Source organism: Peromyscus californicus, unplaced genomic scaffold (genome assembly GCF_007827085.1).
Source record: "Peromyscus californicus insignis strain IS unplaced genomic scaffold, ASM782708v3 Scaffold_4__1_contigs__length_199733344, whole genome shotgun sequence".
NCBI classification, from domain to species: Eukaryota; Metazoa; Chordata; class Mammalia; order Rodentia; family Cricetidae; genus Peromyscus; species Peromyscus californicus.
This window is the reverse complement of record NW_026294562.1, coordinates 54,448,743-54,473,217: the sequence shown is the minus strand read 5'-3', so window position 1 is coordinate 54,473,217 and position 24,475 is coordinate 54,448,743. Positions and strand designations below refer to the sequence as shown.

The following is a 24,475-nucleotide window of genomic DNA, read 5'->3' as shown; positions in this document are numbered from 1 at the left end:
AGGACAGGCACCAAAACTACACAGAGAAACCCTGTCTTGGAAAGAAAAAAAAAAGTGTTCAGAGAGAGGGTAAAAATTTGCCCAAGGTGTTATTCCTGGGCCACAGCAAGCAGACCCATTCGACCCCACAGCTAGCTCCTGTTCCCAGCTCTCTGGGGTAGAGACAGGGCAGGCAGCCATTCTTGGAATGCAGAACCAGAGCTTTTGTGCCACTTCTGAAACTAGGGCTAGGAGACTCAGCCACTCCCATGGGGCTGAGTCTGGATTTTAGAAGGGGGAACTGCAAGCCTGGGCTCAGGAAGCCTGAAATGTGGCCACAAAAATTGCAGGCACCCTTCCCCCAGCCCATCTTGAATCGGTTCCTTCCAGAGACACCTAGGCTTCCTGCTCCAAGGACCTTCCCCTTCTGGGTCTCTCTCCTCTAGGAAGTTTCTCTATTGTCCTCGGCCTGGGCCTCTGAGTTGACAACTCCCTTTTCTTCATCCAAGGCCTTTTACAGGACCATTTACCCAATCCATCTAGGTAGGACTTTGTGTTGTTCTTTATGCTCCACAGCCCATGGTACCCTTCTGCTGCTGGCAATGGGGAAGCCAGGCACTCAGGGTGCGGACTACCGGAAGAACCTAGAGCTGTGTGTCACTGCCTCCTGGCCTCCCTGTGTCGATCTGTGAAGGGGGTGGATAATAATATGCCTGTCTCTGATGGAGATAAGAGATCTGTGACCACTTTGAAACACCAAGGAGCTCTTTAAGAGAGTAAGGTGTTATCTACTGCCAGGGACTCTCCTGAGAGCTGGTGCCAACACCTCCACACCAAGGGAGCTTGGGAGGCAAGGGAGAGCTGTGGGGTAGCAGGTCCCTCCTGCAGACCTGGTTGAGCCTTGGGAGGCAATGACCACAGAGTAAGCCTTGGGGGGAGACAGAATGACATTGGTCTGACTGCTCAGACTGGCCGGGGCCTAAGGCTCTGAGGCTGACAGGTTCCTCACCGACTGGGCTGGACCATGAGCCAGGTTCAGCGCTCTGCTGTGAGCAAGGCCAGGCCTCTGGAGAGCAGAGAACAGAACCAGTAGGAGGAAGGGTGCCAGGTCTAGGAGCTCTTGTGAGTGTTAGGGCTGGAAGTCCCGCCATCTATTGCAGCCAGAACAGGGGCCTGCAGAGAGTGAGCCTCTAAGAGCTTTCTGACAGTGGGGCTCCGATGAAGTGAGCAGTCGGGACCACTTACACAGACCAGGAAGCAGCGGCTTGCATTGATGAGACAAAAACTAATTCAGGGGCTCAGGCTGCAGCTCAGCTGGTGGAAGTCTTCCTCAGCATGAATAAAGGCATGGGTTTGTTTCCCCGAAACTTCATGAAACAGGTACACTGGAGGAAGTGGAGGCAGAAGAACGAGTTCAAAAGCCAACCTTTGCTATATAGTGTGGAGATTTGAAGTCCACCCCAGGACACAGACAACTGAGTTTCAAAACAATCAAACAAAAAATTAATACAGAACCTAAAAGAATTGAGTGCCTGAGAGGTCTGGGGTGCTCAGTTATATATTTACTTATTGAGACAGGGTCTTTCAGGGTCTTTCATTTTTGTTTTTTTGTTTGTTGTTTTTCAAGAGACAGCGTTTCTCTGTGTAACATCTCTGGCTGTCCTGGAACTTGCTACTCAATTTGTAGACCAGACTGGCCTCAAACTCACAGAGATCCACCTGCCTCTCCCTCCTGAGTGCTGGGATTAAAGGTGTGCGCCACCACCGCCTGGACTTTCTATATAGCCCTGGCTATCCTAGATCTCACTATGTAGACCAGACTGGCCTCGAACTCAGAGATCTGCCTGCCTCTGTTTCTGGAGCGCTGAGCTACCATGTCCAGTTGGAGTATCTGGACACTAAATGTGCAGCACTAAATCTTCGACTCAGTTTCCCCTCCACTCTGGTCTGGAGTTGAAGGCTGCTTAGGGATGGGTTTTTCTCAGAATTCAGCTTTCAGAGAGGTTAAGGGCCTTGTGGTAGCGATGCAGAGAGTGTGCCAAGACCTGAGGCCGGGACAGCTGGCCCTTGACTGACTCCTGTAGCGAGAGAATCAGCATTCCAGGACCTGGTCTCAACCTCCTAGTTCTCCAATGAGAACTTGCTTACGCCGGACATCCGCTCCTCCCCTGGTCTCTGGCGCCGCCTTGTGGCTTCGCACCTTCTGTGGGCCCCATCCCTGCCCGGCGTGAGAAAGGCTCAGAATCCCTCCAGGGAGACCCAGCAGGGCTCCGTCAAGCCACCTAGCAATCTCAGCACCTCTTGGCTACATAGTGTGTTCCAGACCAGCCTGGATTACCTGAGGCCCTATCAAAAACAAAAACAAACAAACGAAAAACCGAAGTCCTAATTCTTGCCTGCCCTTCCCCCTCCCCTGGCCGCAGTGCCGAGGCTGGCCAGATTTGAATTTGAATCCTGAGTCTCCTTCCCAGCCTGACTGATCTGGGAAAGAAACGTACGCTGGTGTTTTCCCCATTTCAGACTGTGGACTCCACGGAGAAGGGGCTCTGCAGAGATCTCTGCAGAGATCAAATGAGAGACTCGCAGTGCTTCTTACGCCCCTGTTGGATTGCACTGGGCGTCCATTCAGTCTGCCCCTGCAAACACTCTTAGAAGGCTTCCTCCCTCAACACCGGGAACCTGATCCTGTCATACACCCTTCCGTGTGGTATTTGGTTCTGGAGAGAACCACGGTCTCTTAGGGTCGAGGCCAGCACAGCTGGACACAGCTGGCCAGAAATCAGAAACCTCGCTGGACAGAGCCAGCACCTCCTCCCTCTTGGCTTCCTTCAGCCCATCTCGGACTTCTCGCGCCCTCCACATTCCAGGTCAGGCCGCTGGCCTTATTCCCGCCAAAGCCTTAAAAAGCGGTACCACCTAGGTCCACACGAGGGTCTAGTTTCAGAGACCCCCATTCTCAGCCTTCTTTCTTCTAAGCTGCAGTGTATTCATCTGCCCATCCCTACCTCAACTACATGTCTCTGGGTTAGCTTTAGCATTTAAAGGAAACTTTGGGGGGGTTGGTGGATGTGTTGCCTTAGCGCGGCTTGCAAACCGGGACGAGAGCGGACTACAACTCCCATCCGGCTCCAGGGCCGCAGCGGTCCCTAGCCCCTCTGGCCTGGCTAAGGGACAGGCGGCTGGCCGGGGCGCGAGGCAAGTTGCGGTGCCCTGGGCAAGCCCCATCTAGGTTAGGGCCCCATGAGGGTGTAGGCGGGGCTGGGACTGGGGCGGCACTGGGATCAGATAGGCCTTTTGCGACCCCAAAGGACCCCCTCCAACCCCGCCCAGGAGTTACTTTTCGTGTCCCGCCTTCCCACTTCCTGGCCGAGGGTCGGCCCCGCCCCCGCGCGCCTCCGCCTTCCCACCTTCACCTTCAGTCGCGGCTCCCATTGGCCGGCGCGCACCTGCCCGTCCGTCGGGGGCGGGCTTGGAGGGCGGGGCGGGCGGCCAGGTGAGGGAGCGCGGGTGGCGACGGAGGAAGGTGACAGCGGGGAGGGCGGGAGGGTGGGGGGAAGCCGCGCAGAGCGAGCCGCGGAACCACGGACGGACCGCCGGACGGACGGACGGACGGACGGACGAGGCATGCAGGCGGCCTGGCTCTAGCCCGGGTTGCGGGGCTCCAGCTGCAGCTATGGAGCAGCGGCTGCGTGCGCTGGAGCAGCTGGTACGGGGCGAGGCCGATGGCAGCCCGGGGCTCGACGGCCTCCTGGATCTGCTGCTGGGGCTGCACCACGAGCTCAGCAGCGCCTCCCTGCGCCGGGAGCGCAACGTGGCGCAGTTTCTGAGCTGGGGTGAGTGGCCAGGGCAGCACCCGGGATGGGAGGCTGGGGGAACACCAGCCGGAGCTCCACCTCCTCAGACCCTTCCCCAGGGATGGCACACTCGAGAAACTTCCTCCTGAAGACACACTAACTCCTTGCACTGTCTCTAACGCTTGCCGTCGGACTCCACAGCTCGTTCACTCACCTGCACCTTACCTCAAATTCCCAGACACAGGGACAGGTACACAATGTACACTTCACACACACGCTCATTCCCAGCTGCAGACCCCAGACATATGTTGCCAATACACATCCTCCACAACGGTCACCTACAGGATTCCTTGGTCACACGTCACATGTCACACTTCATGCCCCACCCAGAACACACATTCAGGTGGACGCCCGTTTTGTGTCACATAAATAGGCAGACTTTCTCAATCTCCTTTGTTCTTCAAGAGATTGTCACTTTGCTCTGGGACCCCTCTCACCTGTCTGTCTCTTCCACACACTCAGAAATCCTCATACTTCACCTTGCAGACAAGACCCCTCACCCCATTCCCTAGCCCGGACTAAGGACCAACCTCAGCCCCTTTGGGGTATTTGGGGTCTCATTGGATGTGGATCTGGCCTCTTTCCTATCTGACTCATCTGAATCCTTGGGAACGGATGACCTAGGGTGACCCTAAACCCAGTGTGGGCACTGGTACCATTACAAGGGTTCCCTGGTCACACCTGGCCAGGCTTTGAGGGGGAGGGCATAGGAATTGAGCCTGGAGGGTGGGGTGTTTGCCCAGTAGGTGATCAGCGTTCCTGGCGCTCCTGTGCTGTGGGCAGGCACAAAGCTGGGCCTGGTATGGTTAGGGGTTTACCACCCAGACTTGCCATTTCTGCCTGAGAGAAGTTATAGGACCCTGCCCCTGTTGCCTCCCTGTTTCTCTTGTGCGTTATGCATGTATCTGAGTTAGCATTACTCCACCATGACACCCATACCCGAGTGTGTGTGTGTGTGTGTGTGTGTGTGTGTGTGTGTGTGTGTCTTTGTGTTTCTCCCTGCCTGTCTCTGGCACCTCTGCCTGGGACCCCAACATAGGGGACGTCTGTTGACATCTCCCGAGGTAACTCCAAGGCCAGGCGTGACTCACGCCTCTCCTGCCCCAACTTGTCCCTGCTCCTGCCCAGAGCCCCCACCCCCTCTAGCAGGACAAAGGTACTGGGCATCTTGTCCAGAGAGTTGGACAGTCTTGGTTCTGGACAGCAGGTTTGGCAATGTGACCGGTGGTCATCTCCGACAGCCCTGCCAGGCTGCTCGCTGCTCCTCTCCGGCTCTGTGCAGAAACCTGGGAAGAGACAATTAATTTGTGTAGTGAGGTTTCCAAACCGCCCCCGCTGTGGGGGTTCTGCCTGATAAACCTGTGGAGCAGCTCTCTGTCTCACCCACAGGCCCGCCCAGCTGGCAAGGAGTTTCCCTTCTGGCAGGGGGAAACTGAGGCAAACCGCCAGACCATAGATGACCCCCCAATCCTCACTGGTCACTCCTGTCTTCCTCAGTTCCCGAGACTCAGTGCCCTCCCCCCTGGCCTAAGGCCACTCCAGTTTTGGGGAGAGCCTGGGAGTGTCTGGACATGGCCCTTGTGGAGGTGTGTGTGTGGGACTGTGATGCAGGAGGAGGTTCCTGGCTGTGCAAAAGCCTCATCCAGAGAGGGAGGCAGGGCTCCAAGTGGCAGGGCTGTCAAGCCTGGAAGGAATCCTGTGTGCTCACGCCCTCAGGTGCTGGCATTGGGCACCAGGTGAAGGTTTTGGCCCTGTTTTCGAGTCTTGTGAGTACCTGAGCGGACTGGCCTCTGTTCTTGACCCAGGGGCCCCACTTGGGGAGCACAGAGCCTGTCTTTCCAGAGTACTGCAGAGACTGTCCTCCCTGCCCTCAGGGGCTGCCCCAGGCCTTTCCTCCAACCACATTGCTCTGTGCATACAGGGTCCCCAGACCCAGGCCCACAGCTCCTGAATGGCAGAGAGACCTTTCTGGGGACTAGGAATGTCACCTATCCAGTTCCCAGATAGGCCCTGGGCTGGCCTTGAGGGACCAAACCCTGTGAACTAGGGTAGGAGTGCTATCCTCATTGTCTCTAGGGTGACCTGGGCAGCCAGGATCAGGACCCTGGCTGGGGAGGACCACAAAGTCCCTCTGTGCCTCAGGTAGAGGTTACCTAGGGTCTGGAGCAAGGGTCCAGGGACGTTCTGAAGCCAGGTGACCCACTGCGTCAGGACCCTCACCATGCCGTGGATCATGACTAAACGGGCCCTGGCTCTGACTGGCCTCTTGGCTGGTTGTCTCTGGGAAAGTCATTCCTGTCCTAGTCTCCTGGGAGGTCCCAAGGAGAAGGCTCTGAGTCCCCCCTGTCCCCTCAGCCGGCCCCTTTGTAACAAAAGTGAAGGAGCTGCGTCTGCAGAGAGAGGACTTTGAGATCTTGAAGGTGATTGGCAGAGGGGCCTTTGGGGAGGTAAGTGAGTGTCCTGGGGTGGGTGGGGAGGAGGGGCCTTGCACTTGGTCTGGTCTAACACAGTCCGTGCTTGGTGCCCTCCCTCAGGTCGCTGTGGTTAGACAGAGGGACAGTGGCCAGATTTTTGCCATGAAGATGCTGCATAAGTGGGAGATGCTGAAGAGGGCTGAGGTCAGTCTGGGGTCAGAGGCACCCTGCAGATGGGTAGGGGAAGGTGTGTGTGCTGAGGTCAGCCTGGGGTCAGAGGCACCCTGCAGATGGGTAGGGGAAGGTGTGTGTGCTGAGGTCAGAGGCACCCTGCAGATGGGTAGGGGAAGGTGTGTGTGCTGCCAGAAGAAGGAGCGAGGCAGAGGATGCCACTCTCCGTGGTCACCTGTCTCCTCCCCTCACAGTAAACTTTACTTAAGATGCAGTGGGATGAGTTCCCATTCTTCTTATGGAAACACTGAGGTCCACCACCAAAAAGCCTGGGCTCAGGTTCATCCAAAGTCAGCCCCGCCTGGGGTTGAGCAGAGCTGTTCCTTTGATCAGAGCCTCTGGGCTTGGGAGTCCATTCCCTGGGCTGGAGAAGGGGGAGTTCCTGGGAGCTGATCCCATTCTATCCCCTGCTTTCCAAACCTGCTTCAGACGGCCTGTTTCCGGGAGGAGCGAGATGTTCTGGTGAAGGGAGACAGCCGTTGGGTAACTGCTCTGCACTATGCCTTCCAAGATGAGGAATACCTGGTGAGCATCTTTGAGTGGTGGAGGAGCCTTGCCTGGGATGAAAGAGCCTGTCTCCCACCATTTCCTGGGCCTAGAGCCTCCTTCCCTAGCTCTGTTTAAGAATTAGTCACCTACCAGGCATGGTGGGGGTGCTTTAGTCCCAACACTTGGGAGGAAGAGACAGGCTGATCTCTGTGAGTTCAAGGCCAGCCTGGCTTACATAGTGAATTTCAGGACAGCCAGAGCTTTATAGTGAGACCCTGTCTTAAAACATAAAAAATAAAAAGCTAGCCACCCGGTGGCTGCCAGAGACACTGCTCACCCCTGTCTTCCCAGAGCCCCCAAGACACAGTGTGAGGTCAGTGGGTGTCCCATTCTGCGCCTGACTCTTGGCTCTGCCCTCCAGTACCTGGTGATGGACTATTACGCTGGCGGAGACCTCCTCACACTGCTGAGCCGCTTTGAGGACCGTCTTCCGCCGGAGCTTGCCCAGTTCTATCTGGCTGAGATGGTGCTGGCCATCCACTCCCTGCACCAGCTGGGCTATGTCCACAGGTGGGGCCCCAAGCGCTCTCACTTCCCAGTCTTCCTCCCCACAGCCGTCTAGTAGGGCCTGCCAGGGTGCCTATCTTACAGGTGAGCCCCTGGCTCAAACCTACCCAGTTCATGGTGGCAGAGGAGTGGTGTGGTGTCCTTTCAAGGGACATCTGTCCAGCATCCCCACAGTGCACTTCGCGGCTCCTGGAATCAACACTGTGGACCTTTTCCTCCAGTCTGGCTGCCCTTTCCTTCCTCGGCACTTGCCTTCACTAACTCCCACATGCACACACAGACGACAGGAATATGTGTGAGCATGCACACAGGCAGGTGTGCACCCGAGCTTGTGTCTAAACACACGTGCACATATTAAGCCTTTCTCTCTCCCACCTTCCTTTAGGGATGTCAAGCCTGACAACATCCTGCTTGACATGAATGGCCACATACGCTTGGCAGACTTTGGCTCCTGCCTGCGTCTCAACAACAATGGCATGGTAAGGAGCCCACCTAGAACTGGAGCTGAGGATAGCAGGCCAAGGTTCCGGTAGGGGGTACCCGGAGAGTGGGGTGCCTGATCCAGTCCCATGGCCTCATGGCACCAACACCGCTGCCACAGGTGGATTCATCAGTCGCAGTTGGGACCCCAGACTACATCTCTCCTGAGATCCTACAGGCCATGGAGGAAGGCAAGGGTCACTATGGCCCACAGTGTGACTGGTGGTCACTGGGAGTCTGTGCCTATGAGCTGCTCTTCGGGGAGACACCCTTTTATGCGGAATCTCTGGTAGAAACCTACGGCAAGATCATGAACCACGAGGTTAGACTGTCTGACCCTGGGACCTCCACATTGTATGATTGTAGGTAAATTCAGACCGCGGTGGGCTTCCAGCCTGACCTGCCTTCCCCTGTGACCCACAGGACCACCTCCAGTTCCCCTCTGATGTGCCCGATGTGCCTGCCAGTGCCCAGGACCTGATCCGACAGCTGCTCTGCCGCCAGGAGGAACGGCTTGGGCGTGGTGGACTGGATGACTTCCGGAACCACCCTTTCTTCGAAGGTGTGGATTGGGAGAAGCTTTCAACCAGCACAGCTCCCTACATCCCTGAGCTTCGTGGACCTGTGGACACCTCTAACTTTGATGTGGATGATGATACCCTCAACCATCCAGTGAGTGACAGATGTCTCTGAAAGAGGCTTGGCTTGACCTTCTGAGCTATGAGAACCTACCTCAGATGTTCCCTACAGCATTTGAAGGGCTGGGGTGAGGCCTTTGGAACCCCGGGGCTCAGGAGAGCTCTGGCTCGCCTTGGTTGGCTCATCTGCTCAGTGGATTGTACCAAGTGAAAGCTCTTTAGCTCTAGCTGTTTGGAAGAAAACCCCTTGCAGCCTCTAGGAGATCTTGACTACAAAGGCTCATGGGAGTTGTGGTCCCTTTTTGGGGGGTGGGTGGGATGGGAGGCAGAGGCAGGCTGTGTTATTTCCCAGGTACACACCTGAGCAAATGCCCAGTTCGTGGGGCCCTTCTGGTTCTCACCTGGTCTGTGGCTCTGACTCTCCTTCCCTCTCCTGTAGGAGACGCTACCACCACCCTCTCATGGGGCCTTCTCAGGCCACCACCTGCCATTTGTAGGCTTCACCTATACCTCAGGCAGGTGAGTCTGGTCATCACACCTGCTGGGAAGCTGGGAGCATGTGTGGCTTATCAGAGCCCTGCGGGAAGGGACAAAATGGCTTCAGCATGTGATAGGCACTCCTCAGTTCTCTATCCTCAGGGTCAATCAAAGTCATGGCTATGCCCCTGGGACCTGTGGCTACCCTGTTTGATAGACTGTTAAATGTACTAGATTCATAGGAAAGGCTATGAAGGGCCTCTACTGTCCCGCCTCATTGGCCTCTGTAAAATGGGTGGGAGCTTTACTCACTCAGATACCTTGGGTTGGCCTGAGACCCAAGAGAGGCACAGGTGTAAGGAATGCCCTGAGCAGAGCACCCCAGCGAGGGCCACTGGTTCTGGGTGTGGACCGGCAGACTCATCTCACCTTTTGAGTAGTTTTTGAGAACTCTTGTTAACTTTGTTGCTTGCTTTTTGTACATTTATTTATTTATTTGATTAATATTTGTGTGTGGGTGTGGACACGAGGTGCCACAATGCACTTGTAGAGGGCAGAGAACAACTTCCAGAAGTCAGTTTTCTGCTTCCACCATGTGGGTCCCAGGGGTGGAATCAGGCTTGGCAGCACCACCCTTACCAGCTGTTACAGCTCACTGGCCCCTGGAGAGCCAGCCCTTTGGTTTTTCAAGACAGGGTTTCTCTGTGTAGTCCTGGCTGTCCTGGAACTCACTCTGTAGCCCAGGCTGGCCTCCTGAGTGCTGGGGTTGAAGGCGCCACCACCGCCTGGCTCAGGAAGTGTTGTTTTTCATTTCCCTGTGAGGAAACTGAGTCTCGGATGTTGTCCATTACTGTCCAAGGTCACCCAGCTTGTACAGGTCTCTTCCAAAGGCAGGTGTGACCTAATGGTTCTCTCCCAGCATAGAGCTCGGGCCTGGGTCCAGAGTGATGTGCCCTGGGTGTTTCTTGGGTGGATAGATGATTGGTACATGAGGATGGTTCTCTGCTAACTCTGTTCCCTTGTCCCTTCTCAGCCCTGGTGGTGAGAAGAGCACTGAGCCAGTGGCTGTCCCAGAGCGGAAGCTCCACCATGTGGAGCAGGAGAAGGTGGAGCTCAGCCGGAAGTGTCAAGGTACAGGGGCATCTGGGCGAGGCTGAGACTGTCAGGCCAGGGTGAGGGGTAGAGTGCCGCAGGCCCAGCTACTCACCCAGAGGCCCTTCTCCTGCCAGAGGCCCTGCATGGTACCTTACAGCCCCAGGAGCTGGTGTGGCTGCAGAAGGAGGTACAGATTCTTCAGGAGAGACTGGCAGGTATCGCTTTCCTGTTCCTATAACAGCCTGGTCCTTTCTGGGTCCCAGCCCTGCCTCCTGCTCTGTGTATGCTGTGTGATGGGGAGGGGAGTAGACCCCTCCCCCGGCTGTGGGGAAGGTTCTGTGAGATCCTGCACATGAAATGCCTGACTGAGGTGGGCAATGACTTCCTGACAGAGACACTGAGGGACAGCAAGGCCTCCTTCTCACAGACTGACGGCCTCCCTGCTGGGGGCCCAGGCCCGGATACCCAGCTACAGCAGCAGGAGAAGGACCGCCTCCAGCAGGTGAGCACTAGGTGAGGTGGGTGAGTGACCTAGAGCTCCACGTCCCTGAGGTCAGTGCCCTGAGCCAGCCTTGTCCTTCTTGGCCTGGTCCTCAGGAGCTGACCGAAGCTCAAGCAGCATTGCGGGTGCAGGCTGCCGAGCTGAGCCGAGCCCAGGACCGGCAGGAAGAGTTCCTCCAGAGGCTGTGGGAGGCCCAGGAGCGGGAGGCGGCCACAGCCAGCCAGATCCAGGCCCTGAGCTCCCAGCTGGAGGAAGCCTGGGTTGTCCGGAGAGAGGTCAGTGATGATAGTGGGGGTGGGGGGGTGGAGAGTGGCAAGGATTTGGGTCCCAAATGTTGGGAACCCCATGTCCCTGTGCACCCCTGTGTGGCTGGGGTACGCCGAACAGGGCCTGGTGGTGAGATGGGTGTCTGGGACCACTTGTGTCTACCGCTGGGTGAGACTAAGTCTTTGTCAAAATGACACCAAGGGGGTGAGATGGACAGGGTCAGCATTTCCTTGCCCCTGTACCCCATCACAGCTGGAAGGCCAGGTGGCCGCCCTGAGTCAGGAGGTGGCAAGGCTCCAGGGACAATATAAACAAAGCCGTGAGAAGGATTCTTCCCAGGCCAAGGTATGGAGGGTTCTCCCCCTCGGCGAGAGACACTCTCCCTTAGCCTGACCCCTCTTAGAGTCCCAGGGGTGGGCCATGGCGTCTTAAACCCCTACCTTGCCCCCTCTCCACACTGTCAAGGCCATCCGTGCGGCCCCTGAGACCAATGGCATGGGATCACCCGAGGGTCAGTCTCAAGAGGCCCAGCTAAGGAAGGAGGTGGCCGCTCTGAGGGAGCAGCTGGAGCATGCCTGCAGCCAAGGGTGAGCACGTGCGGACCGGGCTAGCCAGGAGAGGACAGGGCAGCGCTGGGCTGGGGGTCAACTCTGTCTCCTCGGCCTTCTCCCCAGGATCAGTGTTGGGAAAGAGGAGGCCCTGTGCCGATTGCAGGAGGAAAACCAGAGGCTGAGCCGGGAGCAGGAGCGGGTGAGCAGGGTGGGCAGGCAAGGGGCAGGCGGGGTGCCAGCAGGGTCAGGGCAGAGCTCCTAGGGTCCCAGCTGCTGGGCACACTAGAGCTCGTGGGAAGCATGGAAGGGAATGGGGCTCAGAATGGTGGTGATCTGTGGGGAGACCGGCAGGGGTCGGGCAGCTGGTATACAGCCAGGACTGCAAGGGCCCCTGGGACTGAGCCCACCTTCCTCTGCGGCCTCAGCTGGCAGAAGAGCTGGAGCTGGAGCTACAGCGCAAACAGCGTTTGGAGGGTGAACGGCGGGAGACCGAGAGCAATTGGGAGGCCCAGATTGCTGACATCCTTAGCTGGTGGGTGCTGTGGGGCTGGGTGGGAGCTGGGCATGGCTGAGGACCCAGACCGTGACACACGGCCCATTCCTATTCAGGGTGAATGACGAGAAGGTCTCAAGAGGCTACCTGCAGGCCTTGGCTACTAAGATGGCTGAGGAGCTGGAGTCCTTGAGAAATGTGGGCACCCAAACACTCCCTACCCGGCCTCTGGTGAGCCCCATGCGCAAGAGCCATGGCCTATGTGTCTATGTATAAAGTTCAGAAGACAGCTTATGGGAATTGGTTCTCTCTTCCTACTGTGTGGGTCTCAGGGATTGAACTCAAGTCGTTGGCTCTGGCAGCACACACACTTTGCCTACTGAGCCGTCTTGTTGTCCCCCAAACTCCAGGTTTATGCTGAGGGTTGAGGAAGGGAAGAGTGGGGTCTTTGGGTCTGCTCTAGCGGAAGGGAGGGAGTCTCTGAGCCCCCCGGTCCCGGAGAACATCTTCATGAGAACATCCTTGGCTGCTCCCAGGACCACCAGTGGAAGGCACGGAGGCTGCAGAAGATGGAGGCCTCGGCCCGGCTGGAGCTTCAGTCAGCACTGGAAGCTGAGATCCGGGCCAAGCAGGGTCTGCAGGAGCGGCTGACCCAGGTGCAGGAGGCTCAGCTGCAGGCAGAACGGTGAGGTCCTGGGCAGGTACTACACGAGTGGGGTCCGTGCCGAGGCCCGGGGTGAGCCAATGTCCTCTCCCTCCAGCCGCCTGCAGGAGGCTGAGAAGCAAAGCCAGGCCCTGCAGCAGGAGGTGGCTGAGCTACGGGAGGAGCTCCGAGCCCGTGGGCCAGGGGGTGAGTGCCCATTGTCTGCTTATCCTGGGGCTAGTCCCCAACTCCAGTCTCATGAATGCCAGGGAGCTCCCATGACAGCTGTGCCCATAGGAGAGAAATCCCTTCCTCCCACACATCACTGCTTACACCAGCACCTGTCTGTCACTCAGCACTTAAGCAACACTGTTGTGTGCCAGTCTCCTCCAAACCCCACCTGTGGACATTTCTGCTTCTTACTAAAAGGGAAACTGAGGCCCACACCCACCTCTGGTTCCTTAGCCTAGGGACAACAACCTCAGTTACATGTACGCTTTGTCTTCAGATGCCAAGCCCTCCACCTCCCTCATCCCTCTCCTGTCCTTCTGGAACACTGAGGTAAGAACCCAGAAGAGGGACTAGATAGGGAGCAGTCCTGGTGAGAACACGGTGGCCCTGACTTTCTTCCCTCCTCACTCATCCCCAGAAGGATTCTGCCAAGGACCCTGGCAATTCAGGAGAGGCCCCAAGGTCTGGAGCAGAAGCAGAGCTGAGGCCAGAGGGTCGCCGCAGTCTGCGCATGGGGGTGAGGCCAGGCTGGAGCTCCGCAGGCGAGGCTGGGCTCCGCCCCACTCCCTTCTGACTCTCTCTCTCTCTCTCCCTCTCTCTCTCTCTCTCTCTCTCTCTCTCTCTCTCTCTCTCGCTTGCTGCAGGCTGTGTTCTCCAGAGTGCCCGCTGCCACCACTGCCCCTGCAGAAGATCCCCCTGCTAAGGTCAGTGGCTGGGGGCAGGAGAGAGTGGGGCCTTCAGCCCTTCCCCGTAACCCCTCTGGGACCCCCCCCACCCCACCCCCGAAGGCCGTGTTTGGGGTGCTGGTGCTGGTTTTTGGCATGGCCTCACAGGCGCTCAGAGTTGACATGGCCACCTGACTTGGCCTCTTGGCCATCTGGCCCTTTGGGGTGGAGCTCGGGGTGCTGAGAGGCCCTGGCAGGAATGGTAGCAGCATGTACCCCTTCACAGCCCGGCTCACACACACTGCGTCCCCGGAGTTTTCCATCGCCTACCAAGTGTCTCCGCTGTACCTCGCTGATGCTGGGCCTGGGCCGCCAGGGCCTCGGCTGTGACAGTAAGAACTCTCCTCCTTCAGGATCTCCCCTCACAGGCTCCAGGATGTGACCCTGACACACCCAGGCTGTTCCTCAACCCAGCGTTACCCATGCCTCTTGGTCAGATTTCCCCTACTCGGTGACTCCTCCTCACTTGATGGCAATGGGTGACAGTTCAGGTGTCGATAGCCCCAAGGGAGCTGTCTAGGAGGCTCAGGTCCTTGTTCTGGGCTGCCTGACCTGCTTCATCCTAACAAAAGTCTCCATCTCCCCACAGCCTGCGGCTACTTTTGTCACTCAGCCTGTGCCCCACAGGCCCCACCCTGCCCCGTGCCCCCTGAACTCCTCCACACAGCCCTGGGAGTGCACCCCGAAACAGGCACAGGCACTGCCTATGAGGGCTTCCTGTCGGTGAGCTGTGACTGAGGGCTGAGGAGGATGGGCATGGGAGCCAAGGACCTGTGCAGCCCTCCATGCCCGTCTCCCCACTAGGTGCCACGGCCTTCAGGCGTCCGGCGGGGCTGGCAGCGTGTGTATGCTGCGCTCAGTGACTCCCGCCTGCTGCTGTTCGACGTCCCTGACCCTCGGGGAGGCCTGCCCAGTGGGGTCCTCCTGCAGGCCTTGGATCTGAGGTAGGTGCCAGGCAGTGACGCAGGACAAGTCACAGTGTGGAGGGGTTCATGCAGGGACAACCTCTCATTTGTCCTTTGTTCCTCCCAGGGACCCCCAGTTCTCGGCTACCCCTGTCTTGGCCTCAGATGTCATCCATGCCCAATCCAAGGACCTGCCACGCATCTTTAGGGTGAGTGCTCAGGGCAGGATGGCCCGACCTCCCTCTGCTTCCCATGCTGGCCCTGTCCTGGTCACTGTTGCATCTCAACTCTGTCTCTCTGCCAGCACCTCATCTCCACGGGCCCTTTGTCCCTAGCCACCATGAGCTTGCCACACAACAATCTGGCTATGTCCTGTTTTGTTAAGGCCCTTGAGTGGCTGCCCAGTACCTTCAGGAGGCTGTCATGCAGTACTTTGAGCCACCCAGCACCTGAGTCTGCAGACTTTCTCAGCCCTCAACCCTGGAGTCCCTACCTGCTTAGCCATACCTTGTTCCTTCCAGTTCCCAGAGTGCCTTGCATGCATGTATAACTCCTTGGTCTCATTTCTATGCACAAAATTGCCAGCACCTTCCAGACCCAGTCCCTTGGACCCAGGTTCACTAACATTGGGTGGTAGTCTTATCCCCTGGCAACTATCCTTCAACTCTTGGCCTTCTTGAGGGATTCTTTCTTCTTTCTTTTCTTTTTTTTTTTTTTTTTTTTTTTTGGTTTTTCAAGACAGGGTTTCTCTGTGTAGCTTTGGAGCCTGTCCTGGAACTCTCTCTCTAGCCCAGGCTGGCCTTGAACTCACAGAGATTCGCCTGCCTCTGCCTCCTGAGTGCTGGGATTAAAGGTTGTGTGCCACCACCGCCCGACAGCTTGAGGGATTCTAATCTGTGTTCCCACAGTTCTTATCATTCCCGTTACAGTGTCCATCACTGGGCTCTGAAATTGCCAGTGTGCTTGTCTGGTACTCCAGCTTACTCCCTGCCTGGTACTCCAGCCAGCTAGCATGCTAACAACGTCAGTAGGAAAGGAAGGAAGGACATGGCGGGCTCTTGGCTGTAGCCCTCCAGCCTGACTTCCCTATCTGCAGGTGACAGCCTCCCAGCTGACGGTGCCACCAACCACATGCACTGTGCTGCTGCTGGCTGAGAATGAGGGGGAGCGGGAGCACTGGCTCCAGGTGCTGGGTGAGCTGCGGCGGCTGCTACTGGACGCACGTCCGAGGCCCCGGCCGGTATACACCCTCAAGGAGGCCTATGACAATGGGCTGCCCCTGCTGCCCCATACGCTCTGCGCTGCTGTCATTGGTAAGTCTTGCACTGAAGGACTGTCACTCTGCGTGGCCTGTGGGGAGAGTTCAGACGAGTAGGGAGGCACTAGCCTAGGCCAGTCACAAACGCAGGGCCTCTTCGCCCTCCTCTGTGTTGCTGTGGGATGAGCCATGGGTCATGAGCCAGACAGCCTGGCTTCTCACCACTTCATCTTCCGTGGTTCAGGCTCTCTCTTCTGCTGTTACTTTGTTTTTTGAGACAGGGTCTCTCTACATAGCTCTAGCTGTCCTGGAACTCACTCTGTAGACCAGGCTGGCCTCAAACTCACAGAGATCTGCCTGCCTCTGCCTCCAGAGTGCTGGGGTTAAGATTAAAGGTGAGCACCACCACACCGAGCCAGTTCTCCTTTTTCTAAGAGAATCTCAAATACGTGGAAAAAGCAGAGGTTTTAGGGAGAAACAGGTGTCCTGGGAGGCTGAGGCAGAAGGCTCCAGAGTTTAAAGTTAGCCTGAGCTGAGCTACATATGGAGACCTTGTCTCACAAAACCAAAAGCACCAGGCATGGCTTGGTGCCTGTGTATAATCTCAGCACATGTACGATCAAAGAGGAAGGATCAGCAGCTCAAGGTCATCCTTAGCTAATGAGTAGTTTAAAAAACAAAACAAACAACAACAAAAACTGGGTAGGAGAGCTATCCCAGTGTTAAAAGCACTAGCTGCTCCTCCACAGGACCTGGGTTCAATTCCCAGCACCCACATGGGAGTTACAACCATCAATAACTCCAATTCTAGAGCATCCAACACCACCTTCTGTTCTCCACTGCACCAGGCTCACACATGCAGGCAAAACACCCATACACATGAAATAAAATAAATTCTTTAAATAATAAAATAATTCTTTAAACAAAAAATCGGACACTGGGCGGTGGTGGCACACGCCTTTAATCCCAGCACTCGGGAGGCAGAGGCAGGTGGATCTCTGTGAGTTCTAGGCCAGCCTGGGCTACAGAGCAAGATCCAGGAAAGGTGCAAAGCTACACAGAGAAACCCTGTCTCAAAAAAAAAAAATCGGGGTTGGGGATTTAGCTCAGTGGTAGAGCGCTTAAGGACCTGGGTTCGGTCCTCAGCTCCAGAAAAAAATCTATCTATATGTATATATATAGATATAGATATAGATATAGATATAGATACATACATGCATACATACATGAACACATATGTACGTATGCACACACACACACACAAAACAAAACAACCCAAGTCAGACCTGGGAGTAGTGTCACACACACCTGAAAATCCAGCACTTGAAAGGGGGTAGCAGGGGGATGAGAAGCCAGCCTCATCTACACAGTGAGTTGAGTGCATCCTGAACTATGAAAGGCCCCGTTTCAATTAAAAAAAAAAAAACAAAAAACAAAAAAACAACCACCAAGTGGGAGGATTACCCCAAATTCATGCCAGCGTGGGCCAGCTACATAGTGCGTTGCAGGCCTGGGTTGTGGAATGAGACACTCTCCACAGAAACACAAATGAAGCTCCCTGTCTTGACTTTCTTCCTGGCAGCGGGGTGAGCAGGGGTAGGTGCTTGTAGGGTTCACTGAGTTTGGAGTCTGGGCCTCAGGAAGGGTCCTCCCTCCATAACTGACTGTTGGGAAGGGGCAGGAAGTAGAGGTCCCTGGCTTCCTCCAGCAGTTGAGGCCCTGAGCCAGCTGAACTCGGGTCAGGAGCCATAGCAGAGATTGTGGGTCCTCTGGGTCAGTCAGGAACTAGAGATGGGGGTGTTGTGGAGCTGGGTGCTGTCTGTCATCTCTCCTCACAGCAGCTCTGTAAGAAAGGTGCTGTCTGCCGGGGCGGTGGTGGCGCACGCCTTTAATCCCAGCACTAGGGAGGCAGAGCCAGGTGAATCTCTGTGAGTTTGAGGCCAGCCTGGTCTACAGAGTGAGATCCAGGACAGGCACCAAAACTACACAGAGAAACCCTGTCTTGAAAAACCAAAAAAAAAAAAAAAAGTAAAAGAAAGGTGCTGTCCTGACTTTATAGAAGAAGGAGAGCTTGAGGTTTACCCAGGATCCCACAGCTCAAGGTAGTGGGCCTCACCGTGACCCCTGTTACCAAGGCCCTTCCTCATTACAGCAGTATAAACTGTGAGCAAGAAGGGCACATGGATAGGGGTGGGTGGACAGTGGGTGGGGCCACCGATTCTCTTGCCTCGAGGTGTCACTGGACAAGCTCTCACCTCTGCCTCACCTCTCTTCCCCTGTCTGTCAGACCAAGAACGGCTTGCCCTGGGCACTGAGGAGGGGCTGTTCGTGATCCATCTTCACAGCAATGGTACCACATGGCTGGACCAGGGAGGGTGTGGGCCCGGGCAGGGCCAGCCCCAGGGTACCCGTGGCCATGGGCACCTGCTGCTTCTCACCCACGTGCTCCTCTCTTCTGCCAACTCCACAGACATCTTCCAGGTGGGGGACTGCCGCAGGGTGCAGCGGCTGACTGTGAGCTCTGCTGCTGGCCTGCTGCTTGTGCTCTGTGGCCGTGGTCCCAGTGTGCGCCTCTTCGCCCTGGCTGAACTGGAGAATGCTGAGGTGGCAGGTGCCAAGATCCCCGAATCCCGCGGTTGCCAGGCTTTGACAGCCGGACGCATCCTGCAGGCCCGGACGCCGGTGCTCTGCGTAGCAGTGAAACGCCAAGTGCTCTGTTACCAGCTGGGCCCAGGACCGGGGCCCTGGCAGCGCCGGATCCGAGAGCTGCAGGTGCCAGCTCCAGTGCAGAGCCTGGGGTTGCTGGGTGATCGGCTCTGTGTGGGGGCCGCAGGGACCTTCGCTCTCTACCCGCTGCTCAATGAGGCTGCACCCTTAGCGCTGGGGACTGGCCTGGTGCCGGAGGAGCTGCCAGCGTCCCGCGGGGGCCTGGGTGAGGCACTGGGTGCCGTGGAGCTCAGCCTCAGCGAGCTCCTGCTGCTCTTCGCCACTGCTGGTGTCTACGTGGATGGCGCTGGCCGCAAGTCACGAAGTCACGAGCTACTGTGGCCAGCGGCACCGACTGGCTGGGGTAAGGCCACTAGAGGGCCCAGCAGGGTGGGGCCAGGCACTGGCGGTGCTGCCGTCCTCTTCTGTCCCGAGTGGCTTGCCTAGGGCCTTCCTGCAAGCCTTTGCCTTTGTTCTTCCCGACCTCATCTTCTGCCTGGCCAGCTTCAGTGGCAGCTCGGGCCTGGAGCAGTCATGTCACCATAAGTGACCATCGTGAGTGCTGCCATTGCCAGGACCGTGTTTGCGTTCCTCCCCTCTCCACGACTGCGTCTCTTCTCACGCCACCTCTTGGTTTGGTTCAGACCTCTGTCCTGGGCCTTGTCATCCCCTTTGTGACTGCCCTTGTGCACTGGGGCCTGTAGAACAGGCTAGGGTTGGCTCCTTCAGCCAGCACCAGCCTGGGCAGGCACACCCTGGGGCTGTGCTTGTTTGGAAGAATGCACAAACGGACGGACGGACGGAGCAGAGGCCTGGGCTGGTGTGGTCACTTGTAGCTGATGTGATGGGGTGGAGGCTAGAAAGGGGGACTGTCCTTGATGAGCAAAGGCTCTCCTGTGGTGAGGACTGGGGTTAAGCGCCCCCCAGACTGCCATTGGCCTGTCCTACTCGCCCTCACCAGCTGTATGACCTTGACCATTACTTTGCTCTGAGATTTCCATTACCTCATCTGTAATGTCCAAGATCCCGGTGATTATAGTACCTGCTCCTGCTTGGAGCTGCCGGAGAGTTAAGAGAGGACAAGCATGCCAAGTATTTTGAACTGTGTGGGCATGTAGTGAGTGCTGGCTATTATCTCATCTGTTACAGAGTTGGGTGGGGCAAAGGAAACAGGCTCAGAGAGGTGCCTGGTTTGCCCGGGGCTGCACAGGACATACAGGCTGTTTCTCACCTGCAGGTTACACAGCGCCCTACCTAACAGTGTTCAGTGAAAACTCCATTGATGTGTTTGATGTACGGAGAGCAGAGTGGGTGCAGACTGTGCCGCTCAAGAAGGTGAGGGTCTACCCCAAACACAGGTGGGATGGGGTAGGTAACGTGGCCTGACCTCTGTGGTTTTTGCCTCAGGTAAGACCCCTGAATCCAGAGGGCTCTTTGTTCCTCTATGGCACCGAGAAGGTCCGCCTGACCTACCTCAGGAACCCATTGGCAGGTGAGGGAGTGTGTGCCTGCCTACGTCTGTGTGCTTTCACCCGTGCACAAGTGTGAGCTCGTGCACCAGCTGCCTGGGACATGTGAGCACCTCCCCCGCTCCCTGGTTTTCCACAGAGAAGGACGAGTTTGACATTCCCGACCTCACTGACAACAGCCGACGCCAGCTGTTCCGCACCAAGAGCAAGCGGCGATTCTTCTTCCGGGTGTCTGAGGAGCTGCGGCAGCAGCAGCGCAGGTGCGCATGTGTGGTGTGGCTGCGGCTGGTGGGCGGGGCTTTCTGCTCTTAGGGGCGGGGCGAGGTTTGCAGCCCTGCTCTTTACACTCCCTCTGCTTGCAGGGAGATGCTGAAGGACCCTTTCGTGCGCTCCAAGTTTATCTCACCACCCACCAACTTCAACCACCTGGTACACGTCGGCCCTACGGACGGGAGGCCTAGTGCCAGGGACGGGGCCAGGGTGAGTCCTCTCCAGAGCCAATCACAAACCTCCCTGTAGTGTTTGATCCAATCACAGGCTTCTGTTGATTGCTTGGCGGTTGAGGCAGGTGACTCCTCCCTCAGATACCGGACCTCAGTACATCCCTGCCAGAAGCTGAGTTCCCCTGGAAGGCCTGCGCCTCCTGGCCCCAGCCCTTCTGCACTGTCCGCTGACACTGTTCTCTTCCAGGAACAGAGGAGCAGAGGTACCCGCAGCTCCGGGCCGCAGCGGCCTCACAGCTTCTCAGAGTCATTGCGGCGCCCAGCGTCCATGGGTAGTGATGGTCTTCCTGGAGAGACAGACCCCAGTAAGGGCAGCCCTACAGCCTCCGCTGCTTGCATGCCTCCTCCAAGTTATCACTCCTTTTGAGCCCTTAGATCTAACCCAGGCATTGTGTCTTTCCGTCTCCCTACCCTTGCCAGTAGTGAAGAGGAAACCTTGGACATCTCTGTCCAGCGAATCAGTGTCCTGCCCCCAGGGGTCCCTGAGCCCTACAGCATCCCTGATACAGGTAAGCCAGTGGGTAGGGCGCCCCCCCCCCCCCCCCCCCCCCCGGCCAAAGTTCAGACAGCTTTTGACTAAGCTCTGCATTGGGACAGGAAGCCAGAGGCCCACCTGAGCACATAAGGCCTACAGAGTCACTTACTTCAGCCCCTGGCGGCACGTAGACCCATCTGCAACTCTTGGCTCTCCAATCCCTAGCCGTGTGCTCCCAATCAGGGAGGACCAACCCCCTTGAGCTTGTCCCACCTGCAGAGTGAGATGTTACTGTGTCACCTGTGGGAGGGGACGATGCACAGTGCCAGATGCATGGGAGCAGTGCCCCGTAACAGGGGCTCTTGAGACCGTGTGTGTAACGTGTGTGAGAGTGCAGGTGTAGACATGCCACACCACGCATGTGGAGGTCAGAGGACAACTTGTTTCTGCCCTGTGTGCTCCAGGCTGGGTAGCCACAAACTTCCAGCTGATACTCCTGTCTCTGTTTCCCATCTCACCATAGGCATGCTGGGATTACAGATGTGTGACTAGATCTGGCTTTTTTACCTCGGTTCTAGAGCTAAAACTCAGGTCGTCGGGGTTGTGTGGCAATCATTTCTATTTGCTGAGCCATTTCCCAAGCCCTAGAATTTTATATATATACATATATACATATATATATATATATATATATATATATATATATATAATTATCTAATATATAATTAAAAAAATTTTTCAGTGCGGTGTGTGTGTGTGTGTGTGCGTGTGTGTGTGTGTGTGTGTGTGTGTGTGTGTGTGTGTCAAACATAGGGTCTTGTACATACCTGCTAGGTAAACACTCTGCCACCGATCTATACTGTTTTTGTGGGAGAGTTTGAGACAGGGTCTCTCTGTTTAGTTCTGGCTGCCCTGGAACTGGCTATGTAGACCAGGCTGGCCTTGCATTCAAAGAGATCCTCCTGTTTCTGCCCCCTGCTTGCTGGAATTAAAGGCACACACTGCCATGCCTAACCTGAGCTACATTCTTAACAAATTCGCAGCCTAAAGATGGGGAAGAAGTCATATGGGAACATCCTGTTTTGTCTGGGGTTAGGGAAAGACCTGAGAGGACCTTGGAGGATTCCCACCACCCTCCAGCCACACCTCTTAACTGCCCCATCCGCCCTCACGCTCCAGCCGTACAAAGCCACTCGGAGCCCCAACCCACCGCTTCTCTCACACATTCAGATTCTCGCCCCCGCTGTTCCCGCTCCTTTAATGCTTTTCCTGCCTTCGGTGCCCAGGCTGCCCACCACTGTCACCTTCAAAGCGTTCTTGGCCACATGGTCAGGTGTCACTGCCACCACCATCCCTCTTGGTTCCTGTGCTGTGGCCAGGCTGCCTGCCCGCCTTCCTTCCTTCTCTCCCCGCTTCTAAAGGGTCTCATGTAGCTCGGGCTAGCATTGCACTCAGGTTCTCCCGTCTCCACCTTCTGGGTGCTGGGGTTACAGGCATGCATCTCTCACCCAGCTGGTGCTGTGCTTCTTCATCTGGGGATCCATAGTGTGCAACATGAACTGCTAAATGCTCTCTAATAAAAAACCTGGTGCCAGATATTGGGATAAATGCTGAAAGATCAGAGAGACAGAGGAACAAGCCACCCCTTACCTCTAGGACTCCTCAGCCTGGAAAGCCTCAACCGGTAGGCCTCTAGCTGAATGAACTTCCTTAGCCGAAAAAGCCTTTAGCTGAAAGAGACTCTTCTGCCGAAAAGCCTTTAGTTCCTGTCTCCTCACGCCTTATATACCTTTCTCCGCCCAGCCATCACTTCCTGGGATTAAAGGTGTGTGCCACCACTGCCTGGCTCTGTTTTCTCACCTAGACTGAATCAATCTCATGTAGTCCAGGGTGGCTTTGAACTCACAGAGATCCAGACAGATCTCTGCCTCCCGAGTGCTAGGATTAAAGGTGTGTGCCACCACTGTCTGGCCTCTGTGTTTAATCTAGTGGCTTGTTCTGTTCTCTGAACTTCAGGCAAAGTTTATTAGGGTATACAATATATCACCACATTGTTGGTTGGGGTTAGTTTTCATTTTTCTGCCTAAAGTAAAGCATGTTTTTGACTGAATGTGGCATGGAGTGAATGAGCAACACACTGAGTTTGTTCCTGGCATTTCTGGATTCTTTGAGGACTCTCCACCACACCTCAAGTGTAGCTTCCTTTAGGGTCCTGTACTGCAAGTGCTGGGTTCTGAGACCTCTGTGAGGCACTGACACCATGAGAAAAGAGTCTTTTATCCCTCTTCCCATCTGACTTCCTGTTCTTCCCTCCAGGTCTCAGAGCGGCCCCGAAGTCTCCCTCCAGACCCCGAGTCAGAGAGCACCCCCTGATGCCCTCTGGCAGTGCCCACCCCAGTCCCAGGACAGAAGGAGTGAGGAAGTGAAGAGCTTGTGGGATGCCATACTCCGGCTGGTCCGGGACATGTTGAAATTCAGACTCAGGGAGAGCCTGGGTGGAGGGCTAGGAGTAAGGCTTGCCTGGCTCCCCAGGACTCAGTCTGACTCCTTGCCCTCACCCTGCCCTTCCCCTGGGCTTCCAACACAGGCCTACAATGGCCTCTGGGAGTGCCATGGCTCTGATGCCCGGGGATGATTGTGCCAAAGCTGTGCTTCGAAGGGCCAAGCCCTGGGAAGCTGGTAGAGTCAGGATGAGGAGTGGGGATGGGTAGATCCTTGGGAGTACGCTGAGTGTCTTGTCTGTGTAGCCTGGCCCCCAGCTGAGACCAAGATGGAGCATGCCAAGGTCTGTGCTCAGGGTTAGGCTGGGAAATGTGGGCTCTGGTTTAGAGGGGAAGGGTAGAAAAGGAGAAGGGATGTTGCAGGTGAGAGAGGCGAGGAAGCAGAAGAGGAAGTGATGCACTCAGGAGGAGAGAAGGACAAAATGAGTGATGAAGAGTGATGAAGAGGAGGGTCCTGGAGAGACAGGCGAGATGAGGAGGGCAAGTGAGCAAGGGGAAAACCAGACCCAGGAGCCTCTCTCTGGGGAGGGGTTTAGGATTGAGAGCAGGGCTATTGCCAGCTAATCCGTCCAGGAAAAAACGGTTCCTAGGCAGGGAGGGGTTGGGAGGGTATTTATAAGGGCTTCTTGGTGGGCGATGGACACCCTGTGGGGGCCACTGGGGATCTCCAGGTACGTTTTTCCTTCTCAGCAAGGAAGGTCCTTTTCTGGAAGCTTCAACCAAGTGTATTAGGGGGACATAGGGGGCATTTTATTATTGACTACAGTCATTATTATTGTTATTATATTGCTATTTTTATTAAACCTTGCCCTGCTACAGTGTGGGGAGTAAAATAAGTATTTATCTCCTTAAATGGCACATTCCCGGGAGGGATGAACCCTAATGCTCTGAGACGCAGCAAGAAACCAATAAAGCCAACTTTGTAAGCTGCTGGCCTCCCCACCTGGGTCTGTCTTGCTGTGTAAACATGGAAGTGGGAGGTAGGAGGAGTGGGGTTCATGGACGATGAAAGGCTGGCCTCT

General features: G+C 56.2%; 1 protein-coding gene across 5 annotated transcripts; it reads left to right on the top strand.

Annotated features, from left to right (window-relative positions):
* The first annotated feature begins 3,545 nt into the window (after positions 1–3,545).
* On the top strand, positions 3,546–24,395 carry Cdc42bpg (CDC42 binding protein kinase gamma). 5 transcript variants are annotated; one of them, XM_052712702.1, is made up of 37 exons: positions 3,546–3,812; positions 6,189–6,280; positions 6,368–6,451; positions 6,908–7,003; positions 7,389–7,537; positions 7,920–8,013; positions 8,136–8,336; positions 8,438–8,686; positions 9,092–9,171; positions 10,163–10,260; positions 10,359–10,439; positions 10,617–10,726; positions 10,822–11,001; positions 11,246–11,338; positions 11,459–11,580; positions 11,668–11,743; positions 11,970–12,076; positions 12,154–12,268; positions 12,574–12,722; positions 12,799–12,887; positions 13,189–13,241; positions 13,333–13,428; positions 13,556–13,615; positions 13,863–13,968; positions 14,226–14,359; positions 14,441–14,580; positions 14,669–14,750; positions 15,638–15,854; positions 18,087–18,149; positions 18,270–18,869; positions 19,743–19,840; positions 19,913–19,997; positions 20,114–20,234; positions 20,337–20,454; positions 20,665–20,782; positions 20,898–20,986; positions 23,269–24,395. In XM_052712702.1, the coding sequence occupies exons 1-37, from the start codon at positions 3,653–3,655 to the stop codon at positions 23,323–23,325; spliced, it is 4,662 nt and encodes a 1,553-aa protein (XP_052568662.1). In that variant the 5' UTR covers positions 3,546–3,652; the 3' UTR covers positions 23,326–24,395. The 5 variants fall into 5 exon arrangements, 3 of the variants coding, with proteins under 3 accessions (XP_052568662.1, XP_052568661.1, XP_052568660.1); XM_052712701.1 differs by having other exon boundaries at positions 13,330–13,428; positions 20,901–20,986; XM_052712700.1 differs by having other exon boundaries at positions 13,330–13,428.
* Positions 24,396–24,475: the final 80 nt, after the last annotated feature.

Coding starts and splice junctions, on each gene's coding strand:
- Cdc42bpg (XM_052712700.1), top strand. CDS start 3,653: ATGGAGCAGCGGCTGCGTGCGCTGGAGCAGCTGGTACGGGGCGAGGCC. Junction 12,723..12,798: donor GCTCAGCTGCAGGCAGAACG/GTGAGGTCCTGG, acceptor CTCTCCCTCCAG/CCGCCTGCAGGAGGCTGAGA. Junction 20,455..20,664: donor GTGCCAGGGACGGGGCCAGG/GTGAGTCCTCTC, acceptor GTTCTCTTCCAG/GAACAGAGGAGCAGAGGTAC.